Source organism: Malaclemys terrapin, chromosome 2, assembly GCF_027887155.1.
Source record: "Malaclemys terrapin pileata isolate rMalTer1 chromosome 2, rMalTer1.hap1, whole genome shotgun sequence".
Taxonomy (NCBI): domain Eukaryota; kingdom Metazoa; phylum Chordata; order Testudines; family Emydidae; genus Malaclemys; species Malaclemys terrapin.
The window spans coordinates 87262601-87286855 of record NC_071506.1 but is presented as its reverse complement, the minus strand read 5'-3'; the positions used below and the strand labels follow the sequence as shown (position 1 = coordinate 87286855).

Sequence of the window (24255 nt, the reverse complement as noted above, 5' to 3'; positions counted from 1 at the left end):
AAAATGTTTTTCAAGCTATGCAATATTGTCACTAGCAGCTTTAATGACAGAATAGGAAAAAAATAGGGTATGATCACTTCCTTCCCTCTATTGATGTTTTATAGTGATTGCCAGGAACAACCAAGCTCTAATTATGATTCTGTCACAGACTCCTCCCATGTCATGAACAGAGTCAACCTCTGCGCCTCAATTTTGCTATCTGTAAAATTGGAATAATATATAGCTATTTCTAGGTGTTGATGGTTAGTATTTGTAAAGCACTCTGAAGATGAAAGTGCTCTATGTTTTTATCCTGGAGTTGTACCTGGTTTAAAATATTATCAATGGCTTTTACATCAGTGTTTCTGTTATAAATTTGACAGCTGTCTATTCTGTAGATGTTGCTAAACTCTGAAATATGGCTTCCCATACTTTCTTTGTGCAAGAACATATCTGGGGGTGAAATATAAAAAATATTGTTTCTTATGAGTGAAAATACTCCAGTTTCAATTTTTTTGTTGTTATATTGTGAAGGGTTAATTAGCAGTTTCTATGGGTGATCTCTCACAAATCAACTAGAAAGAACAGTACTTTGATATTATAGTGGTTATATGGCAGTGAATCTCAAACTTTTGTACTGGTGACCCCTTTCACATAGCAAGCCTCTTAGTGCGACCCCCCCTTATAAATTAAAAACACTTTTAATTTATTCAACACCATTATAAATGGTGATTGCAAAGCAGGGTCTGGGGTGGGGGCTGACAGCTCGCGACCCCCCATGTAATAACCTCACGACCCCATGAGGGGTCCTGACCCCCAGCTTGAGAAACCCTGTTATATGACCTTGTGGTCCAGTATTATCCAAAACATTTGCCAAGTTACAGAGTGCATACTAAATATTACTTAACGATAAATCCATGCAAGATAGTCATATGCAAAGTAATATTTCAAAATAAAATTTAAGTTGATAGAAAAACAACAGTCAATTGACAACATAAAAATGTCCCATGAATCCATAAAACCCAAGCACACAAGGATACCTCCTCAACTACGTGAAGTGCCAATATGCTTAGTGTTCCAGGATATTTTACATACATTTTCGTGTTTGTCAGTTTCAGTCCCATTCTCTTAATGTCATTTTGTATGAAGATATTTTCCTTTAAATCTTATTCTTGAAACCCCCCACAAAATACTACTACATTTAAGAGAAAGAAAAGATAGGAGGGGATGATTCAGACTAATACAATTAAACTTACACAGAAATGAAGACGTATACAGTGTCAGAAACTTTCCCCCCCAATTATTTCACATAACAATGTAAACCAGTAGGGTAAAACAACAGAAATAGAGGAGATAAAATATTTTGGTAAGCGGTTTTTCTAAAGACTGCGTTGGCCAATTGCCAAGTGTCCAGCTAATAGTGCTTGGAAGAGAAGTGGACTATAAAACTTTTATTTAAAAAAAAAAAGAAAAAGAAAAGAAAAAAAGCTGAATTTGGCCAGTTTTACAACACTTGACTTTGATATACACCAAAATATTTTAACATTGGTTTTCATGACTAATGGTCTAAAACCTGTTACATGGCAAATTTGGAATATATTCTAAAGTTAAGAGCTTTGCTTAAAGGTTATTCCGTCAACACAGCAGTTTACCTTAGCTGATTTAGCTATATTGCTGCAGAACAGGGAGGCCAAATATAATTATTTCACCAAATTTTAATATACAAGGTTAAATTTTAAGAAACAAGAAGGATCCCCTCAACTCTATTTTAGTCTACCCTACTTTAGTCTGGCTAGGCTGAGAACCAGGGGGATAGACGATATCTATTTGCTTAAATAAAGAACATGTACATTTAAAAAAAAATTCATATCAAACTGTACACACAGCTAGACTACAGAACCAAGAACCTTTTACTTTTACCCTTATACTTCCTCCCACCTCCTGCCAAATATTTAGCACACTCACTGCATCTTAAAGGTATACTGTAAAGTTCTTCAAAGCAAAGAATGTGACTTCTCATGTTTACATCTAACAAAATGGACCCCAAATCTTCTTTGTGGGTTCAGGATGCTACTGCAATACAAGCAGTAAGGAATAAGATGAATTATAATATGCAACCTGAAATTTCAGCAAACATTGTCAAATCCTTTAAAAAAAAAAAAACCCCTAAAGTAAGGGGGTTATGAAGGATTCTATAAAATTCAGAATATTTTAATGAAACATGATTAAAAACTAATGGGTTTTTTTCTGCATTCTTGGAAGCCTAATTATAACATTATGCTAGAGTTAAGTAAAAGAAAATGAAACTGATCAGTCTGAACATGCTGTCCAAAGTATGTGAAGTACAAAAGGATAACAATTTTTTTTTTAAAATAGTGTTAGTAACACAGCTAGAAGTTGTTTTTTAAAATATAATTTCTTGACAGTCCTCTTTAATCTGCAAAATGTAAGCATCCAAAGTATCATTATTTTGTCTGTAGAGGATAATTAAGGTGCTACAGAAATAATAATTTTAAAATATTACATCAACATACAAAGCTCTAACTCAAGAAACAAGAAAATTTGGCTTAAATTTATCTAGAACACAACTCCCAATCTAACCATGATGTCTAATATGTAACATTCTATTCACGACTTACTATTTAGTGAATTTTCTTTAAACTGAGTTCTTAATTTCAACATTCAGTGTTTTCCAATCCTGGGAAATGTAACAGTATGTCAACATTTTTGCCTAACACTACAAGAATCTACCCATTTGCTTGAGTAGAAAAGGAGAGCAGAGAGCTCAGAGTGGGGGGCCAAATGCTAGATTAGCATTTAACATTCTAAATCACAAAGGCAGCAGAAAGAACACAGTGCTGCTGGTTTGCTGAAGTGCATCATATTTTCCAAACAGGAGCTTTGTAAGTTGATGTCTTGAAGGAAACAAGTGACAGGATGCAGAAGTGCTCAGTGGAGGAGTGAATTCTTCTACAGAATTATTCCAGTGATTTAACATTTAAAAGTTAGTTGGGCCCCCTCAATAGGCTTCAAAGCTAAAGCTCCAGCCTGAGCTGCAACTTCCAAGCATTATCTCTGCAGCTGTTTTTAGAGAGCCAATGGGAGCCCTGCTAGCCCCCAAGTTTGTTCACCCAACTTGGGCTAGCAAACTCACTCCTGCAGGCTACAAAATGATGTGTAGACAAACTCTAAAGGTATATGCAAGGCCACAAACATGCAAAACTATCACCACCAGATTATGCTGCTGCTTCTGTACAATGTGGAATTTACTTCTACATAAAAATGAACATTCTGAAAGCCAATGGAAGTTTGAGTCATTTGATTCCAGTTTTAATTTTTGCAACCTCATCTGTTTCTCAAATTCAAAAGTTAATTTGATACTTATTACAAGTGTTTTTACAATAAGAAGGTGTTATTTATAGGGCTGTCAAGTGATTAAAAATTATTCACGATTAATTGCACTGTTAAACAATAATAGAATATCATTTAAATATTTTATGGATATTTTCCACACTTTCAAATATACTGATTTCAATTACAACACAGAATACAAAGTGTACAATGCTCACTTTATTTTTGATTACAAGTATTTGCACTGTAAAAAACAAAAGAAAGTTTTTTTCAATACACCTAACACAAGTACTGTAGTGCAATCTCTCTATCATGAATGTTGAACTTACAAATGTAGAATTATATAAAAAAAACTGCATTCAAAAATAAAACCATGTAAAAAATTTTAGAGCCTGCAAGTCCACTCAGTCCTACTTCTGTTCAGCCAAAAGCTCAGACAAACAAGTTTGTTTACATTTGCAGGAGATAATGCTGCCCGCTTCTTGTTTATAATGTCACCTGAAAGTGAGAACAGGCATTCTCACGGCACTGTTGTAGCCGGCGTCACAAGATATTTACGTGCCAGATGTGCTAAAGATTCATACGTCTCTTCATGCTTCAACCACCATTCCAGGAGACATGCATCCATGCCGATGACAGGCTCTGCTCGATAACAATCCAAAGCAGTGCAGACCAATGCATGTTCATTTTCATTATCTGAGTCAGATGCCACCAGCAAAAGGTTGATTTTCTTTTTTGGTGGCTCAGATTCTGTAGTTTCCGTATCTGACAGTTGCTCTTTTAAGACTTCTGAAAGTATGCTCCACACCTCGTTCCTCTCAGATTTTGGAAAGTACTTCAGATTCTTAAACCTTGGGTCAAGTGCTGTAGCTATCTTTAGAAACCTCACATTGGTACCTTCTTTGTGTTTTGTGAAATCTGCAGTGAAAGAGTTCTTAAAATGAACATGTGCTGGGTCATCATCCGAGATTGCTAGAACATGAAATATATGGCAGGATGTGGGTAAAACAGAGCAGGGGACATACAATTCTCCCCCAAGGAGTTCAGTCACAAATTTAATTAACACATTATTTTTTTAACAAGCATCATCAGCATGGAAGCATGTCCTATGGAATGGCGGCCGAAGTATGAAGGGGCATACGAGCTGTGGTCCAAGTGTAGTATCTGGCACGTAAATATCTTGAAATCCAGCTACAAAAGTGCAATGCAAATGCCTTTTTTCACTTTCTGGTGACGTTGTAAATAAGAAGCCAGCAGCATTATCTCCCATAAATGTAAACAAAATTGTTTGTCTTAGCAATTGGCTGAACATGAAGTAGGACTGAGTGGACTTGTAGGCTCTGAAGTTTTACATTGTTTTGTTTTTGAGTGCAGTTATGTAACCCCCCCCCCCAAATTCTACATTTGTAAGTTGCACTTTCAAGACCAAGAGATTGCACTACAGTACTTGTATGAGGTGAACAGAAAAATACCATTTCTTTTATCATTTTTACAGTGCAAATATTTGTAATAAAAAATATTACACACTTAGATTTAAATTACAACACAGAATACTAGATATATGAAAATGTAGAGAGACATCCAAAATATTTAATAAATTTCAATTGGTATTCTATTGTTTAACAGTGCAACTAAAACTGCAATTAATTGCAATTAATTTTTTTTAGTTAATCGTGAGTTAACTGCAATTTATTGACAGCCTAGTTATTTATAGAAAATTTGCTGAAAATATGGTACCAAAAAATCTGAACCAACTGTACAGCATGTTTAAGCCACACACTAGAAATGATTTTCTATCAAACACAGCACCTTCAGAGTAAAAGAAAAAAATCTAACCATCTGTTTCAAGTACTAATTAAGCCATATACAAATAATATTTACTTCGCGTAATCAGCTCTGGAAAATATGACTTGCAAAACACATTACACTTCTGAAATCTAAAAAGCAGCAACTGAAACTTCCAAGTGTCAATTGGTACAGTATTCTTGACATTGTGCCAATTTACAAATTGTCAGTTTGCCTCTGGTCATTACAAAACAAACTAGATTAGGCTATTTGAACACTGGCTGATGGTATAGTTAGACTATTCTTAGTCATTCATGCAGTGGTTGGTCCTAAAATGGATCAGTGCTATAAAAACATGACTACCAATTTTAGGCAGAGTTTAAGAAATGCATTTTACTCAAAATTAAAAAAAAGAAAAGAAAAGAAAAGTGTCCCTCTATGGATATTTCTCATGAGAAAAATGCAATAAACCTAACAGCTTTGCTCCAAAAACGTGTACCTTCCTAAAGTCATTGGTGAGGATTTAAAATTAGCTTTTCTGCGGAGTAGGAATATTGCATCTCCTCTGCCTTTTAATCCTGAGGCTTTGTCTACACTGCGCAGCTTTTAGCGACATGGCTGTGCCACTACAGCTGTGCCGCTAAAAGGCATGCAGTGTAGCTGCCATTTGTCAGTAGAAGTGAGCTCTCCTGCCAACAAAAACTTCCACTCCCAATGAGCAACCATGGCTTTGTCGGCAGAAGAGCGCTCCTGCCGAAAAAGCACTGTTCACACCGGGGCTTTTCGTTGGTAAAACTTTTGTCGTTCTGGGTGTGTGTGTGTGTTTAACAACCCAAAATGACAAAAGTTTTGCCAACGAAGTTCCAGTGTAGACAAAGCCTGAGTTTGGACTCCGACACTCAATGCTTGCTCAGTTTATCTGTCGAAGGGTACAGCTACACAGCAAATGAAGGTGTCATTGTAGCCATCTGAATACTAAGTCCCCCAGGGGCTCACTTTAAGTACTTGGGTTGCTAACGTGCACTGAAGTCTATGCTAGGGTTACCATATTTAACAAATAAAAAAAGAGGACCCTCCACGGGGCCCTGGCCCCGCCCATTTCCCACCTCCAGCCCCTCCAACTCCGCCCCTTCCCTGCCCCAACCCCTCCCCATCCTCTCTCCCACTCCCAGCCATGGGAAAAGGGCTGCCCGAGCGCTACCGGCTTCACGGTTTGCCAGGCAGCCCCCAGACCCTGCTCCCCCGGCTGGCGCTTCCCCAGCGCAGCTGGAGCCTGGGAGGGGAAGCGCCCAGCCGGGGGTGCAGGGTCTGGAGGCTGCCCGGCAAACCGTGAAGCTGGTAGCACTTGGGCTTCGGGCAGCCCCTATGCCTCCGGACCCTGCGCCCCTGGCCGGGCACTTCCCCTCCCGGGCTCCGGCGGCGCAGGGTCCGGAGGTATGGGGGCTGCCCAAAGCCCGTAGCGCTCGGCTCTTAAACAGAGCCGAAGAATCAGGGGAGGAGCAGAGCCGCCGCGGCCGGAGGCTCTGCTCCTCCCCTGACTCTTCGGCTCTGTTTAAGAGCCGAGCTGCAGGAGCGCTACCGGCTTCGGGCAGCCTCCATGTCTCCGGACCCTGCGCCACCGGAGCCTGGGAGGGGAAGTGCCTGGCCAGTGGCTAGGGTCCGGAGGCAAGGGGGCTGCTTGAAGCCCATAGCGCTGGGGCAGCTCGGCTCTTAAACAGAGCCGAAGAGTCAGGGGAGGAGTAGAGCCGCCGCGGGAGGGGAAGTGCCCGGCCGGCATTTTCCCGGACATGTTTGGCTTTTTGGCAATTCCCCCCGGACGGGGGTTTGATTGCCAAAAAGCCGGACATGTCTGGGAAAAACCGGACGTATGGTAACCCTAGTCTATGCCATCACATCTTCACTACTACTATTACCTATCAAGCTAAATTAATGCTAGCGCAGCTATGCCTACCCACACTACGCCACCTTCATTTACTGTGTAGACATATCCTAACTCTTGGCAGGGTTCTATACCCTTAATGTTTTGCCACTGATAAATTAAGAAAATACGGTTTGTGAAAAATGAAGTTGATAAGTCGACTGAGTTCATTATAAATATGGTTAACTTTTTTTTAAATCAAAAAGAGCAAGGAATGTTTAATTAAAATTCCTTAATGGTAAAAATTTGACTGAAGCAGGAGTAAAATAACTCCTCTCACATGGAACATGAACTATTCAAAATACTTCTCTTAATATTAATTTAAAAGGTGCCTTGCAAAAGAGAAAGTGCTCTGATTCTTCATGATGTATAAAGACAACCTAAGCTGTCTTCCCCCCCTCCCCACGCGAGAATTGTTTTTTACATTAGAAATATTAGACACTGCTTAGCAGTTTTTGCTCGAAGGCTCTTCAAATTGGAAAATTTAGTAAGATGAGATCCCCAGTGAAAACCAACTGAGAGGGAAAGAAATTTTAAGTTAACTCTCTATTCAGTTCAAACAAACGATGCATTGCTTATGTCAACTGTTACCGGCTTTCAGAAGCCATCCCACAATGCCCCACACTGACAATACAATTGATACAAGCCCTTTTGGTGAGGATGTACACCTCCAACACAATGAGTCAAGTATGTGTGCACACACACACACACACGCACGTGTTTTAATAACTGTGGTGGCTGTATGCCAATGTAAATTAGGGTGAGATAATTTTGGCCTTAGAAAACTATTTGGAATCAGCTTAATTCACAATTTCTGCTCTATTCTAAATAGGTTTTTATATCGCGCTCATTACTGTTGTATATGAGCACAATCCTGCAGTGCATTAAGCAAAGTGACTACATATCTATCATGTGTCTATTGTCTCATTCTCTTTCCCTAGAGGGAGAAGCATGTGCAGTGAATCATCTTGTTTTGGTCGGCTTGATTTTTTGTTTTTATACAGCACAGAAATGCAACATCAGTATTACTAATAGTACATCTAGCTGTCCCCCACAGAACTTTTGGCATTTCTAACCAACTCCAGTGCTTGCCACTTAATTTGAACACTATCTTAAAACTACATTTAATTGTATTAAAACCTCAGGAATCATTTATGTTGACCAAATTTTGCATGACTTAAATCACTGACTACAGCAAGTTTCAATTTAATTAATAAAGACAAAATTTCTGAATGAGCAAACTTAAAAAAGGGGAAAGACTATTCAGATCTGTGATTTCTTGGTTGCTTTCCACATTAATAGTACTGTTACAAGAATGTTGTTTAAAAATATCTTTTGTCAGTGTATGTGTATCTCATTTTGACGGTAAGGGAACAAGGATAGCATACAACATAAACCATTCCTAGTCTCTTCAAAGATCATGCAAAACATCTTTGCTAATTGATTCCATATTTCAGTGATTAAAATTTAAATATAAACTTCTGATTTCTACAGGCTCCTTCTAATGTCCCCATCACACACTTTCAGGAGAACAGAATTAACCACAGATTTTGAGTTTGGTAGAAAATTCTTCAAACCTTAAATAAAATAACTGACACATGAAAAGGTGCATGCTATATATACCCCAGGGGTCGGCAACATTCGGCACGCAGCTCACCAGGGTAAGCACCCTGGCAGGCCAGGCCAGTTTTATTTACCTGCTGAAGCGGCAGGTTCGGCTGATCGCGGCCCCCACTGGCCGCGGTTCGCCGTCCTGGGCCAATGGGGGCGGCGAGAAGTGGCGTGGGCAAGCGATGTGGGGTGCTTACCCTGGCAAGCCGCGTGCCAAATGTTGCCGACCCCTGCTATACCCAATTTTTTTTTTAAATTATAGCCTAAGTATCAAAATATTACTGAAGAAGGAGGAGGAGTAGAGACAGGAGACAAATGCAGCCAAACCTGAGGAAATAGCAGCAACAGATCAGAACATGACCGGCGTCAAAAGACATCAACAAAAACTTCAATTTAGTCTGCCACCTTGGCATCTGGGTGCTTAATTAGGCAAACACACTGCAAAAACTGAACTGCACAGGATATAATCTAATAAAACAGAACACTTGATAACTATTTGTATTAAAAAGCATATTAAATCTGAACAAGCTCCTTAAAAAAGAAAAGTTCATGTGAGCTCTCTATGCTACTAACTATACTCATCTAAATGTCACTGAGGGAACTGTTTGGCACGTGTCAGCACTACTGAAAATGAGGCCACTTATACTTATTTAGGTGCCCAAAGAGTAGCACGGATCAGTGTTCACGTTGCACTCCCCGTCAGTACCTGGCCCAGCAAAGCTAATGATCCAACCAGCAGACCAAATTCAGTGATGAATCTTGGTCACATGACACCTGAGGTATGTTGCACATATGCTAAGAAGGTGCCCAGATATGGAGTCAGGATCCTTACTCTACCCAATCTATATTTTAAAAGCCTAACATACTAGTCATCATAAACCAGTGGTCAAATGTACGCAAGCTATGTTAGGAGACAGCAGGTGCACCTGCTTATGCTGACTTTGAAATGAGGCATGAACTTTGTGCCAGCTTGTGATGTTTTGGGAAGAGCCAACAGGCTTTTATAATTCCCCTCCCTTTTTAAAAAAAAATCCCTCCTCCCTCACCAAGTCTTCAGTGTACCACAAGCAATAAATATGTTTAATATAAAATCATGCTACTCACTGTGAAAATTGAAATGAAGAAGCCCGAAATGTCTTTTCCTTGTGCACATATTGGAATTGAGGGCTGTGTGTTTTGGATGCCCTTATTTTACAAACACCAACACCACGTTTGCCATCTTAAAGCCTCCCGTTGGGGTCCAAATCTGTATTGCCTACACATTCAAGACTCCCAGGAGCTTCAAAAGGGAGATTTGCATGAGTAAGAAGTGCAGATTTGAGCCTCTGATTTATAATTATTAATTATTAAGTGTTCTCACATTGTATTGATTCAATGTATTTCTTTCTGGAAACTTGCCTAACGTGCTGTCCTGGATAATTCTATTAATCAAGTGATTTTTCCTGCAAATTTAATGTGTTTGTCAAAATATGATTAAAAGCTTGAGCAATCCCTTATTAAAATAACAAAATTATGCATTAAGTCATGCTTTAAAACCTTCAAAACCTAACAGAGAATATACTGGTTATTATTGATAGAATAAACATGTGAACTCTGTATTAAAGTCATTCCTATAAATGATCAACATGTGCATTTTTAAAAACCACACTTTCGTTACAAGAGTCCATACAACCTTTCACAATGATCACATTTCTAACTACTACTAATCAGGTTTTAGGATACCTCAATATACAACTTCTAATGGGCATGTTATGTGTGGAATTAAAACTGACAGTATCCTTTTAAAAAGTGACTGAATAGATCAAGAAAAGTAACAGCATGCGTGTGAAATTTGCTGAAAAATATTGTGTGCATTAGTGACAGTCAAAATGAGGGAAATCAGTGAGTATGGTTAGTATGATACATCTTGTTATTGAAAAATCATTTGATACTGTTGCGTATGACACAGATTGATTAGAGCCAAAGCCTGGCCCGGGGCAGATTAAAATGTGTTATTCTGGCTTTGGGACAAGAGGATTCTCAAGCAAGACACAAACTGAAAAATACAGTTGAAAAAATATAGTTGGGATAGTTCCCCTAGTTAACATACAACGATTCGTTTAGTTTTTTAAAAGGACTAAGGGGAGCCCCTCTCATTAAACGTTTACTATTTAAGATTTACTGAAAACAATTTAAAAAAGGGCAGGTAACAAGTGTAGTGAAGGAAAAAGGCAGTCGGAGTCATTTCAGCACACAAGTGACTTTGAGGAGGAGAGTAAAGCAGCAACAAATACAGACAAACAGAGCAGGCGAATTCAAAATTATTTGAACAGATTAAATTTAAAGCCTATAAACTAACCATACTAAAGCTTTGATCCAATGTGCAGTGAGGTCAATAGAAAGACTACCATTGACTTAAATGAGCATTGAATCAGGCCCTTACTTTTTTCCTTACTGAAATGACTCATGTAATTATCAAAGGAGAAGAAAACTTATATGGAAACCTTTTAAAAAAAAATGTAAAATGGTATGCCCATTTTTTTTTTAATTTGCTTTATCAAAGTTCTTTTAATTAGTTATTTTTAAAATAAATTAAAGTGAAACCGCCCACTTAAAAGAGCACAAAACAGGTTAAAGATCAAGAATGATTCATGGATGAAAACTAATGTATTAACTATATCTGCACCAGTTTTGGCACCAGTTTAGAGGCAGGTATTATGAACTGCCCTTAAAAGTTTGTGCAGCGCCTAGCACAATGAGGATTCAATCTTGGTCAGGGCCTTTATGCTCTACAGTAATAGAAGGTGTCAAATACAGCACCCAAAAATTGAGATGCCCAAAGTCATTAGTCACTTTTGAAAATTTAGGCCAACATCCTTGTAAATATATCCACTATGACATTACACACTAAACAGAAAGTTGTAATTGATTTCCAAAATGTTTTAACCATTAAACAGCTTGTTATAAAGTAAATCTTCAAATACATTTTTAACTTGCAATGGCAGAACAGTGGGCAGAAGTAGATTTACAGTACTTTAGACTAAGAAGTGTACCAACATTTTGGCAATGGGAATAGGAAAAGATGAGTTGCAGATTTCCTGTATTAATTTAGATTTATGGGTTAACTTGAATGAATATTTGTATTTCCAAGACTTGTGATGGAAGAAGTTGCATCAGTGATAAATTACTGGGTTCCCAATACATAGACCAAACAGAAAACTTGTTAAGACACTTTTAGGCCAACTGCATTGCCCAGCTTTTAAAAAAGTGGAAACTATTCATGCCATGAACTCAATACTTTGAATCTGAAATCTAACATTTACACTTTTTTTAAACTGGGTAATACTTGTCACAAATGATCTCAAGGTACTTTGCGCAAGAATATGGGGGACAGGACTTGCCCCAACACTGGCCAAATTCAGATGGGGGGGTACCTATATTTTTCCTTTCAACTGGTTATACTTATTCACTTCTTGTCCTAAATTGTGAATTGCTGCCATGTTAAGCAGCAGCCAGGTTTCACCTCAGAGATTATTATACTTCAGTCACGGGTAAAAAAATTTCATTATATATAATTCTCAGCTTCCAGAGATAAAAATACAAACCCATAATTGAGTATCATCTGCATGTTTTGTTGCTTCTGACACTATCTCAGCTGTTCACAGCCTGGACTGAGTTTGACAGCTGCATTCCACACTCCTTGCTAACTTAGAGCCCCCTGTATTTATGGTCATTAAAATGAGCACTAAACTTGGTTTGCTGGTTTACTTACATGCTCTCATTTATGTACCAATCATGGGCTACTAGTTGTTTAGACTGTCCCATGGTGCCAATATAATCAACACAAGAAAGGTTTTTAAAGAGAACAAATTATTTTGTGTATTTACTTGGGGGGGGACGGGACCCACATTTAACCCTTGCATTATATATTCCTAAATACCATGACAACATCTGTCTGTAGATTACTTACATCGCAAAGTGTTACAACAGGTAGTATTGATTAAACTTTCTGCAGTAAGCATGCCACCAGCTCTGTTTGTGAACAATTGTCCTGTTGGATTTTTGGATTTTACCAGAAGAAAAGTTGAGAACACTGTTTCTTCTGGCATTAAACATGCAAATACAAGTGGCTTCTTTAACCATTACCTGAAAATACTACCAGGTGCACCACTTGTTTATTACACACCCAGATTGATTTTACTACTTAAATATTAAACACATTATAGTAATAGAAAGCATTTCTAGAATCAAGCTTAACTGAATAAATGTATTAATATGCAAACTGAGCTGATTTTTCATTAAAAAGGGACTCCTCATCTACAGCAAGTCTTCTCTGAACGCACAGAATTACTGTCTTCTTTCTTAGCTCACAGCTACAATCACATCGGTTATTGGAGAGCCCTTTGCACTTCTGCCTGTCAGATGGCAACAAGTCACACAAGACTGTACTCAATCCACTCACCAATTTCCATTTGAGAGCAAGTGTTCTAGACTTCTGCATCCACCCCAAGACACACAAAAAAAAAAACCAACCCATAAGCTACACAGACAGAAGGCCTCTGAAAGCATGGAGTTTTATAGAGGTGACAAATGGCAGGAGTGAGATTTAAGTACAAATCTTTCATCATCTGCTGCCTCAAATTGCTGGGGGTGGGGTGGGGGAATAAATCTTGTATGTGCTAATATTTAAAACATTTTTGGTATCAATATATTTTATCATAATTATCCAGTGTCTGAAGATTTCAGCTCAGGATAATACCAAGTATTACTAATAAGTAAAATGAACAAATGTTAAAAAAAAATGGACTAGATTTTAAGTTAAAAACCACCTACACAGAACTTAAATGTAGTTTCACTTAGAAGACCTAAAAGACCCCTGAATCCTGACAAGTTGTTGTTTTCCAATCACATTTTCCTATTAAAAAAATCCCACAAACTCTCTTGTTGCTGTGTGAGGAACTCCTAAAGAAGTCACTGACTATGCAGGGAAACAATGAAAACTGAATTACACCATGCTGTCAAATGTGCTAATATTATGAAAGATGAATACTTTTACTCTCTATTTTCTTTCAGTTCTAGTAATCTCTGGTGTCAGTGGAAAGTGGCAATGCTATCCCTAAAAGGATAACAAGAACTATACTATCAGTTTGTGCATATATAAAGAGAATGGACTTTTCTAAACAAAATAGTATCTTTGTCAAAATACCTAAAAGTACAAATACAAGTACTAATAATAAGACTACAGACCAACTAAGAGTCACTATCTTCAAGTCTGGCATACAAAACTCTACATAGCAACGTTCTGTTACTCATTTGGCAACAGTATCCAAAATTAGTAAATATTTTAGATCCAGTACGCTCCTGCTATGTACATATAAAATTAAGGAAACAATGCTCTATCCAAGGAGTTTATTATACCTCTACCCTGATAAAACACTGTCCACGGAAGCCAAAAAGTCTTACCGCGTTATAGGTGAAACCGCGTTATATCGAACTTGCTTTGATCCGCCGGACCACGCAGCCCCGCCCCCTCCGGAGCGCTGCTTTACCGTGTTATATCGGGTCGCGTTATATCAGGGTAGAGGTGTATTCAAAACAGCGAAGCCCTATAGATATATATTACACCATGTATGTGCTGCTATAAGGATGTGCTGTTGAAATCTGACAGGTCATTTTTGAAAGTCTTCACAAAAGTAGTGTGCTTTTGAGGTGAGATTTGTTGTATAATTTATCCAATAGAAATTTATAATTTAGTTAACTAATTCTCCATTGTGGAATATGTAAACAAGTATTAAAATGCCGTATCTTTTCAAATGAATCACTTCCTCCCCTCCAAATGCACCAGCCCAGTGTGCCCATAACATCACTCAGTAGGGGCAGAGAGCAGCCATTGGCTCCTACAGACCTGAGACACCCAACCATTTTATCAATCACATTTGAAATCCTTTGTGTCAGCCTGGTGCCCTGAACAGCCTACAAGTTTCACTTAAGAAATTATTAAGCAGCTAAAGAAAACATTTTGAACTTTGGTCTGTTTGGCTTACACTGGTACAGCTAAATATAAACATTACTGTATAGCTGAGCTGAGACAGTCAATATCAAGTAAAAAAGGAGGGAATTTTTATTCTAGAGTTCAAACTATTTTAAATACAGATTTACAAATCATCACTAAATTCCTTCCCCCATGCATATCTGTTCCTTCAGTTACATCTAGCTTTCTCCTCCCAAATTTAAGCTCAAAGCACATTCGATTTACAGAACTTCTCTCCCAACTCCCTCCAAACCAGGGAAGCGCGTCCTGCTGGATCAGTCACAAGATTTTCAGAAAATCATTCTCCCTGGAGAGGTGATAACAGGAAAAAATAGGGAGGTGCTTGAGGATTACAATTGAGGACCATATTCTGATCTCAGTGTAACTTCAGTATGAGGTTACTTTGGATTTACACCATCAGTATAAAAGTAGAGTTTATTCTATCCTGTATTTTCTTCCCAACTTGAAGACTCGATGCTATATGGTACGAAGAATTAAGGGGCAACTTTAGTACGTAATTTGGGGCTATGAAAAGCTCTTTGTGTTCTACTAACTTTAGAGTTCTCAACAGCTCTCAACTTTAAAACTTTAGTCAGGAAGGCTCAAAATAATGCTTTTATTTTCAAGTATTTCTACATGTAGTTTGGTGCAAGTAGATTTCCTATGCTCCTTAGATGTTGCTATGCTTTTTAGATCAAATATTTTGTAATCTTTTGTAACCATACCATTATTTATTTCCTGATTTGCTAAAATTAGGAAGCTTTTGTGCTTGAATCACTGGTTTATCTAGCAAATCAGATTTGCTCACTACTCAGATAAAAACTGACCAGTTTCCAAAGCACACTTCCCTCCAGTACTTTTTGCCCGCCATTACTCATCATGGAAGATCAACAGGGTTTTATTGTTAATCCCATACAGAAAGAGTGCTTAACACAGGTCAACAAGTTTTCTTGCATACACCTTGTTCATCACTGGAGGAGATTAAGGGTATGTCTACACTGCTCACGTTGCAGCGCTGTGACGTGGGCAGTGCAGACATGCTTTATTGCCATGGGAGAGCTCTCCCGGCGATAAAAAAACCCCATCCTGAACGAGCAGTGGTAGCTTTATAAAGCGCTATCTATACTGGCGCTTTTCAGTTCTAAAACTTTTATCGCTCAGGGGGGTGTTTTTTCACCCACCTGAACAACTAAAGTTTTAGCACTGAAAGTGGCAGTGCAGGCACCACTTTACAGAGGATAAATTCTAATCCTAGTCCCATTTCCTTAACCTTAAATAAGCTTGCCATGGGTTATGGAAGCTATCAGTGTTTCTTCATAACACCACCAAAATCAAATCTATATTAACATCTCTTTAGATTATGATACCTCTCTGGCACTTTTATACAAGGTTTTGTAACAAAAAGCAGAACCTGTGCTCCTAACTTCAGAACAATGTATTTTATACATATATATTAACAGTTGTTAACAGAAAACCATATGCACTACCAAGTTCAGCTTTTCAAAGAAACCAGGAAGGAATAAAAGAGCTGTCAAAATAAACATTAAAACTGTCAAAATAAACACTAAAACTGTAACAGCAACCATTTTAGAATTAATTTGTCAGAGGAAGATACCTCTCTATTTCTAAAAAGCAGCACTATTACTTTCCATCAGATGTTTAGAACTCTTCAGGCTCCAAGCTGCAATTAAGCACACATTTTACAGAAAGATAGCCTTCGCCTAACAATCACCTTGTCACAACACTGAAAGTTCAGCTCCAAAAATAGGCCTGTAATAACAAGGCAGACTAAAATTTGTTTTCAGGTTGCTCTAGGATTGATCCTTCCTTCCTTCCCATAAACCTTCACCCTCCTGTACCAAAAAATAATCCAACTGAAGGGGGTGCCTACTGATGACTAAACTTTATAGAAAGATTTGCTATAAAACACATTGTTTGCTCTATTTGCTGTCCAAGACAGTGAACTACATACACAACATAAGAGATGTTACTAATTGTCAATCTCAAACTAAAGCTTTCCACAGATCTAGAACCATATGCCGAGCGCCCATTACATTTTCCTCGGGAAATGCTGTAAAACCTTGAACCAATATTTGAATCCACATTCAATTTCCTAGGTACTCAGGCACCCTTTTATTTTTGACATTTAAAAATACTTGCGTTTTTAACATGACACATGGGAGACCCTGACATCCATCTCCTATTGTAAGAGCATCATTAAGGGGTTGAGCGTCTCTTTTAAGACTACAGTTGAAGGGTCTGGAATTGATCGCAACATGTGCCAGACTTATCCTGAGGAGCAAGGGCTCTAAGCTTCTCTCAACACCCTGACCCCCGCCCACCCCACTCCCCGGGAAGAGGCTCTCTGGGAGTTTTCTAACGTGTTACTCGCCTTTCTCCTCTGTTCAAGGCTCACGTTACGTTTCCAGGGGCTGTTGGGGCCGAAGGCGACGCGCCTGAGTTACAGGAGTGAGGCTGGGAGCAGGAGGAGGGAACTAGTGTCTATCCCCCCGCGATGTGAAGGTCGGCAGAGGCCTGTACGTGCGGTGGCTGAGGAGGGCTGCGGCTGCTGCAGGGGCGCGGAGAGGGCCCGAGGGGAGCAGCGAGGGGGCACGACAGGTGGCTGGTGGGGGGTGTTTAGCGCCAGGGCACCGGGCCGAGGGGCGGAGCACTGCCAGAGCCCGGCCCCAGCTGGCACGGGGGCAACGCAGGAGGCGAGGCGCGGCGCTAGCTCCGGCCCGGCCCGGCCCGGCCGCTCTCCCGGGAAGCGGGGGCGGGCCTGAGGGGGAGCCCGGCGCCCGCCCGCCCGGGGCTCTTACCCACGGTGGACTTGCAGGCCTCGCAGAAGGTGTCGTCGGTGAAGCGCTCCATCAGGCTGGTCTTGCCCACGCCCCGCGAGCCGATGATGATGACCTGCAGCTTGAAGTCGGCCGGGCGCGGCGGCTGCTTCCTGCGGCGGGACTGCGGCCCCGAGAGCGCCGGGGAGCCCCCCGCCGCGAACTCCCGCCCCGCGCCGCCCCTGCGCTGCAGCCCGGAGCCCGGCTCCATGACCGCAGGCGGCTCCTGCGCGACCCGGCTCCCCGCGCGCGCGCCGCTGCCCCGGGCCTGAGGGGAACGGGAACTCCTCGGCCGCCCGGACAACGAGCGGCCCGCGCCGCAGCGAGCGGGGCCCGCCGCCGGGGGAGCAGCGCCCCCTAGAGCGCGGGAGGGCCGAGCTGGGAAACCGGCCCTGTCCCCACGCACAGACACTGAGTGCCCGCGGGGGCTGAAAGAAATAAACACGCCGCTCTATGTGGCCTTGGCTACACTGGCAATTCACAGCGCTGCGCTTGCTGCGCTCAGGGGTGTGAAAAAACACCCCCCAGTGCAGCGCTGTAAAGCGCCAGTGTAATCAGCGCCTGCAGCGCTGCAAGCTACTCCCCTCGGAGAGGTGGAGTACTTGCAGCGCTGCGAGAGAGCTCTCGCGCTTCACAGCACTGTGAATCCACGAGTGTAGCCAAGGCCTGTGTGTAGCTAGGAGCGTGGGTAGGGTTACCATACGTCCGGATTTTCCCGGACATGTCCGGCTTTTGGGGGCTCAAATCCCCGTCCGGGGGGAAATCCCCAAAAGCTGGGCATGTCCGGGAAAATCGGGAGGCTCGGCCGGGGCCTCTTTGTGCGGGGCCGGGGGCATGGTGCCGGGCCGGGCCCGCGGGGCTGGGAGCCGGGCCGGGGTCGGGGAGCCGGGAGCCGCGGGGCTGGGAGCCGGGTCGGGGAGCCGGTCCGGGGTCGGGGAGCTGGGAGCCGGGCCGGGCCCGCGGGGCTGGGAGCCAGGAGCCGCCGGCCCGCGGGGCTGGGAGCCGGGCCGGGGTCGGGGAGCCGGGAGCCGCGGGGCTGGGAGCCGGGTCGGGGAGCCGGTCCGGGGTCGGGGAGCTGGGAGCCGGGCCGGGCCCGCGGGGCTGGGAGCCAGGAGCCGCCGGCCCGCGGGGCTGGGAGCCGGGCCGGGGTCGGGGAGCCGCGGGGCTGGGAGCCGGGTCGGGGAGCCGGTCCGGGGTCGGGGAGCTGGGAGCCGGGCCGGGCCCGCGGGGCTGGGAGCCGGGAGCCGCCGGCCCGCGGGGCTGGGAGCCGGGCCGGGGTTGGGGAGCCGGGAGCCGCGGGGCTGGGAGCCGGGTCGGGGAGCCGGTCCGGGGTCGGGGAGCTGGGAGCCGGGCCGGGCCCGCGGGGCTGGGAGCCGGGAGCCGCCGGCCCGCGGGGCTGGGGGCCGGGGTCGGGGAGCCGGGAGCCGCGGGGCTGGGAGCCGGGTCGGGGAGCCGGTCCGGGGTCGGGGAGCTGGGAGCCGGGCCGGGCCCGCGGGGCTGGGAGCCGGGAGCCGCCGGCCCGCGGGGCTGGGAGCCGGGCTGGGGTCGGGGAGCCGGGAGCCGCGGGGCTGGGAGCCGGGTCGGGGTCGGGGAGCCGGGCCGGGCCCGCGGGGCTGGGAGCCGGGAGCCGCCGGCCCGCGGGGCTGGGAGCCGGGAGCCACCGGCCCGCGGGACTGGGAGCCGGGAGCCACCGGCCCGCGGGGCTGGGAGCCAGGCCGGGGTCGGGGAGCCGGGAGCCGCGGGGCTGGGAGCCGGGTCGGGGAGCCGGTCCGGGGTCGGGGAGCCGGGAGCCGGGCCGGGCCCGCGGGGCTGGGAGCCGGGAGCCGCCGGCCCGCGGGGCTGGGAGCCAGGCCGGGGTCGGGGAGCCGGGCCCGCGGGGCTGGGAGCCGGGAGCCGCGGGGCTGGGAGCCGGGTCGGGGAGCCGGGCCGGGGTCGGGGAGCTGGGAGCCGGGCCGGGCCCGCGGGGCTGGGAGCCAGGAGCCGCCGGCCCGCGGGGCTGGGAGCCGGGTCGGGGTCGGGGAGCCGGGCCGGGGTCGGGAAGCTGGGAGCCGGCCCGCGGCGCTGGGAGCTGGGAGCCGGGAGCCGGGAGCCGGCCCGCGGCGCTGGGAGCTGGGCCGGGGTCGGGGGGCTGGGAGCCGGGGGTGGTCGGCCAGGGCCCGAGCCGACCCAGGCTGGAGCCGCCAGGGGCCAGCCTGGGCCGCGCCTCCTCCCCCCCACACTCCCCCTTACCTGCTTCAGGCTTCAAGCAGGGGAGGGGGCGGAGACTTTGGGAGGGGGCGGAGTTGGGGCGGGGTTGGGGGCGGGGCCGGGGCCCCCGGGAGTGTCCTCCATTAGGAGGCACAAAATATGGTAACCCTAAGCGTGGGGCACGCCTGGGGACACGCTAGGGTGACCAGACAGCAAGTGTAAAAAATCGGGACAGGGTAATAGGAGGCTATATAAGAAAAAGCCCCAAATATCGGGACTATCCCTATACAATTGGGACATCTGGTCACCCTAGACCAGGCCTGCATTTAACCTCTGGTGCTGCCTGTGCTCAGCTCAGCTAGCCCCAGGGGTCCTCCTGCCCCTGGCTGGAAGTGCAGCAGCCAGAGATGGGGATCAGCATGTGCCATGTAGTCTAAGTGCACCTGCAGTGTAGTTTTAGCCATGTGGCTCCCAGGATATTAGAGAAAGGAGGTAGGTGAAGTTTTATAGGAACGACTTCTTTTGGGGAGAGACAAACTTTGGAGGCACCAGCTCTTAAATCCACACCTTGGATTTATGGCTTATTACAACAGCCTATAACCCACTAACCCCCTTTTTGTCCTATAACTGCAGCAGTACTGCAGTGTCAGCCTACCATGAATGGGCCCTTACCTATGGTAAACAATCTGTTCCACCTTCCTCAGACCTGAAGAAGAGCTATGTGTAGCTGGACAGCTTGCCTCTTTCACCAACAGAAGGTGATCCAGTAAAAGATATTACCTCACCCACCTTGTCTCTTTAAGTGCACACAACTCTTTGCACATGACTAACTTTGGAAATCACATCACTGAGTCCCTGGCTGATTCACAGATTTTAAGGGCACAGGGGGCACGATGATTATTTGGTGTGACCTGCTACATAAAACAGGCTGCAGCATACAGCACCTGGGATCTGCCCCTCCCACATCTAGCACACTGTCTTCTAGCAGGAGAATTGTATTTCAAAAGGGCCAGGGTGAGTTGGGGATTTTTTTTTTTTCTTGGTAAAGATGCTTTTTTTGAACCAGAGTGCTCAGTGTGGCTTCTGAGCTCTCAGTTCCTGTCTTCATCTTCTCCGATCAGTGTTCCCAGCCCCCTGTAGAATCCTTAATTGTGCCTTCATAGTTCTTAATTTAATTAATACACTAAAACTATGGTTGTGAATCAGTTAGGATTGCTACACACAACATATGTGGCACAAACCCACAAAAACAACCAAGTGAAAAGCCACTTTAAAGTACCTACTCTTTACTTAATCTTCTCACAACTATTGTACACCACTTACCATGCACACTGTAACCTTAACTCTGATCCAGTGTATCCACACTTACCAAGCTCCCTCCCTTCCAATACTAGCAGTTGTGGCTATTTGCTGCAGAATATTATTGTGGTGGAGAATGTAGTTTTTTAAAGGTGATGATGGAAGGATGTCATTCCTAGTGGGATGGTATTAAGGTTGCAGTGCACAGCCATTGAACACTAAAACCTACTCAGCAAAGTGGTAGAAATTCTCCAACTAGGCAATTGGAAAGAAAACAGACCTGAGTTGATCCTCCATCACTTTTATCTTGGAGCACTCAAAACTGTTTCAAAGTTCTGTCAGGCTGATGCAGTTGGAACTTACCCCACTGCGATCAAGTTTATGAAAGAGTTTGTTTATGTATTGTCTCGGGTGCATGAAGCATCTCCACCATTTTAAACTTGTTTTCCCAAAGCTACTGGGGGTTTCTGTCATATTGATCTTCATACCAATCCTTGTGAAGACAGCATTCCTGGTGGCCAGTCCTCCCTACATTCTGTTTTATAAAGATAAGATGGTCCTGTAGCCTCATTCCAAATTCCTCGTTCCAATTTGATCAGGCAATTCTTCTGTCCCCAAGCCTCATTCACATCCAGAGATGTCAGTCTGCAGTTTTAAGCCATGATAATTGTAGTCCCTTTATGGGGTCTCTGTAGTGTTGTGATTGCCAAACTTTGTCTTGAAACAGTCCCTAGTTGCTTGCCAGATGTCTCATCTGTATTGCATTCACTTCCTCTTCTAGCAGCTGTTAGGTCCCAAAGAGCACTTTGCCAGTAGTCTGCAACCACCCCACTCTTCCCAGGGCCCCCCGATCCCCCCCCCAATGTTCTGCCTCTGTGATCCAGTCCTTGACAACTTCTAGCCAAGTGCAATGGACCCTCTCTTCTCATGGTAACCTGCATCCTTCCTGAGCAGGACAAGAGCAACAGCAGATTCATCCTTAGCCTATTTCCTCCTGCTGCCCTCTGAGAACCCATTGCAGCTCAGCTGATTCATCACATAATTTGTATATTCACCACAAAAAGTCTGTGGGAATGGGGGCAAAACTAGGGGTCAGTCTGTCCCAGCTCAAAGGCTTGCCAAATGGACAGAGTATGTATATACAATTATTAGGACTTAAAAGGTGTTCCACCACCTGAAGATATCAGAGCACAGTCAACTAGCTCTAATGCAGCTTCCATAGCTTTCCTTCATTCTATCTGCCTGTGATCTAATCAGGAATAGAAGTATAACCCCTCTGCCAGGTACCAATGGCAACAGCAAGGGTTGGGTTCAATCTGTCTAGTGGTTCTTTTCTAAAAATCAATAAAACAACCACTCACACCCCCACCCAGTGCCACACTTCTATGTCATGCTCTGGGAAATTAAAATGAACCTCCCCAGTCATGTTTTTAGATGGTTCTTCCCCACTCACAAGCACTCAATACTTTGGGAACATGGAACTGCAAGTATTTAGGGGAAAGGGAAAGACAATCAAGAGAAACATGAGCAATTTCTCTATATAGTTACATACAAGAAAATGAGCAACCCAAAGCAATGCATCGGGAGTTTGGTTCCAAATTGTCTGGCTTAATAACATCCAGACTCTTAGTTCACCACAAATGCCACCCACCTAAAACCCAACTTATAAGTCCTGTTAAACTCAGTGGTAGAGAAGCATCAAGGTTGGCTCTGCTCCACTGGCCTACCCCAGTACAGAGAGAACTGCTGTGCCAGGTGCCAGGCTGATGTGCGGGCTACATGGTTCAGTGCTGTGATACAAACTCAGCTTACACTGGTCTGGTGCTGCAAAATTAGCTCAGTGCTGCTGCTCTCTTTTAGGGCAGTGCACAATTTAGCTATGAATTGCTGCTAGTTGGGTCAGGTCAGGTCTCACTGCAAAGTCCGTCTCTGCACTGCCACCACCATTGGTCCATTCTGGCATCATCCCACCAGTTGATGCAATACAAGGTGCAGAAACTTTAGGTGTGGAACCAGAACAAAATAGGACCTTTGGAGAAAGTCTCTGCTCCTTAGAAAGCACTCCTAGTCTATAGATCACATCCTTTGCCCCCTGCACCTCTGTGACCCTAAGAAACCCTCAATGCCAACTGATAAAGTGTTCACTGTTCTCTGACAGGCCTGACAAACTCACTACAGCCAAAATATTGCTTTCATAGTATTTATCCAGCGAGAGGCAAGTGAGATGTATCTAATAAGAACTTATGTCACCCTGATCCTTATAATCCTTGTGAGATGTGTGTATGGATGATATTTAAGGAGTTGTGTAGATGTACTGAAAAGATGTGTTAAAATCTGTGTCCCAGGCAGAGTGGACAAACAAGTTTTGCCAGACAAAGGGATGTAGATTCACTTGTCTGCTTTGATTTATATGTAGACTAAGCACTGGAAGCCAGCACAAGGGAAGTCCTGTTTTTCATATGGAGTCAACTTGAGGATGTGAAGATAACTTGGAGCCCGGGCACCAGGAAGGGAATCACAGGGGATCATCCTCACTCCGGGGACAAAAACAATGAATTTTGGGAAATATAAGTAGAAAGACATTTTTGTGATCCATTCATCGAGGGAAGCCCTTGAAGAGCGGTGTTGTTCATGAATATTTGGATCCTAGTTGACAGAAAACCAACCAGCTTTGCAAGAGATTGGATCTTTTGTAGTACTTTATTTAAAGGAAAGGTCACTATCGATAAGTTTTTTGCATCTTATGTTTTTGTTTTGTATGTAACCTATCGTTCCTATTATTCTTACTCACTATCTCTTAAATCTTAATATTTTATAATAAACATATGATTGCTTCACTATAGATCCATGATGTGATGTTATAGAGGATCTGATCCTGAGTTGTACCAGTCAAGCTGTGTGTACACTGTTCCTATGAGGACAGCTTACCTGGGCTTGATACTACAGGGGGACATTTTTAGAGGGGCTCAGGGGGCTGGGTACCTATTGTTAACCTGCAAGGCAAACTGAGGGCTGTCAAAGCCCTGAGAAGATTGGGTAGCTAACACACTAGTGGTATCAGGGAGATGACACCCAGTTAAGCTCAGGCAAGTGTCTGTCTTGCTAAGGCAAGCGAGGGGACAGGGGGAGGGGTAATTAGGTGATTCACAGTCCTGGGTACCCCAAGAATCCATCACACACAGCCTTCTCTGTTGAATTTGGATTTTGTTACCAAATCAAAGTCTACCCATACATTAGGGTGACCCTCTCGCACTAGGACATATCCTACACAATTGCTA

At 44.0% G+C, this 24255-nt stretch overlaps 1 protein-coding gene and 1 long non-coding RNA gene across 2 annotated transcripts in view; one reads left to right on the top strand and one right to left on the bottom strand.

The window, feature by feature from the left end:
* RAB12 (RAB12, member RAS oncogene family) overlaps positions 1-17771 on the bottom strand; it is a 39363-nt gene extending 21592 nt beyond the window's left edge. The window contains exon 1 of the mRNA XM_054017790.1: positions 17474-17771. Within this exon, the coding sequence (XP_053873765.1) occupies positions 17474-17702 (229 nt within the window). The 5' untranslated portion in view covers positions 17703-17771. The remainder of the gene's footprint in view (positions 1-17473) is intronic.
* On the top strand, positions 17052-23814 carry LOC128831425 (uncharacterized). The gene is made up of 2 exons (XR_008443794.1): positions 17052-17191; positions 23394-23814. It is a non-coding gene; the product is annotated as an uncharacterized LOC128831425 (long non-coding RNA).
* The last annotated feature ends 441 nt before the right edge of the window (positions 23815-24255 follow it).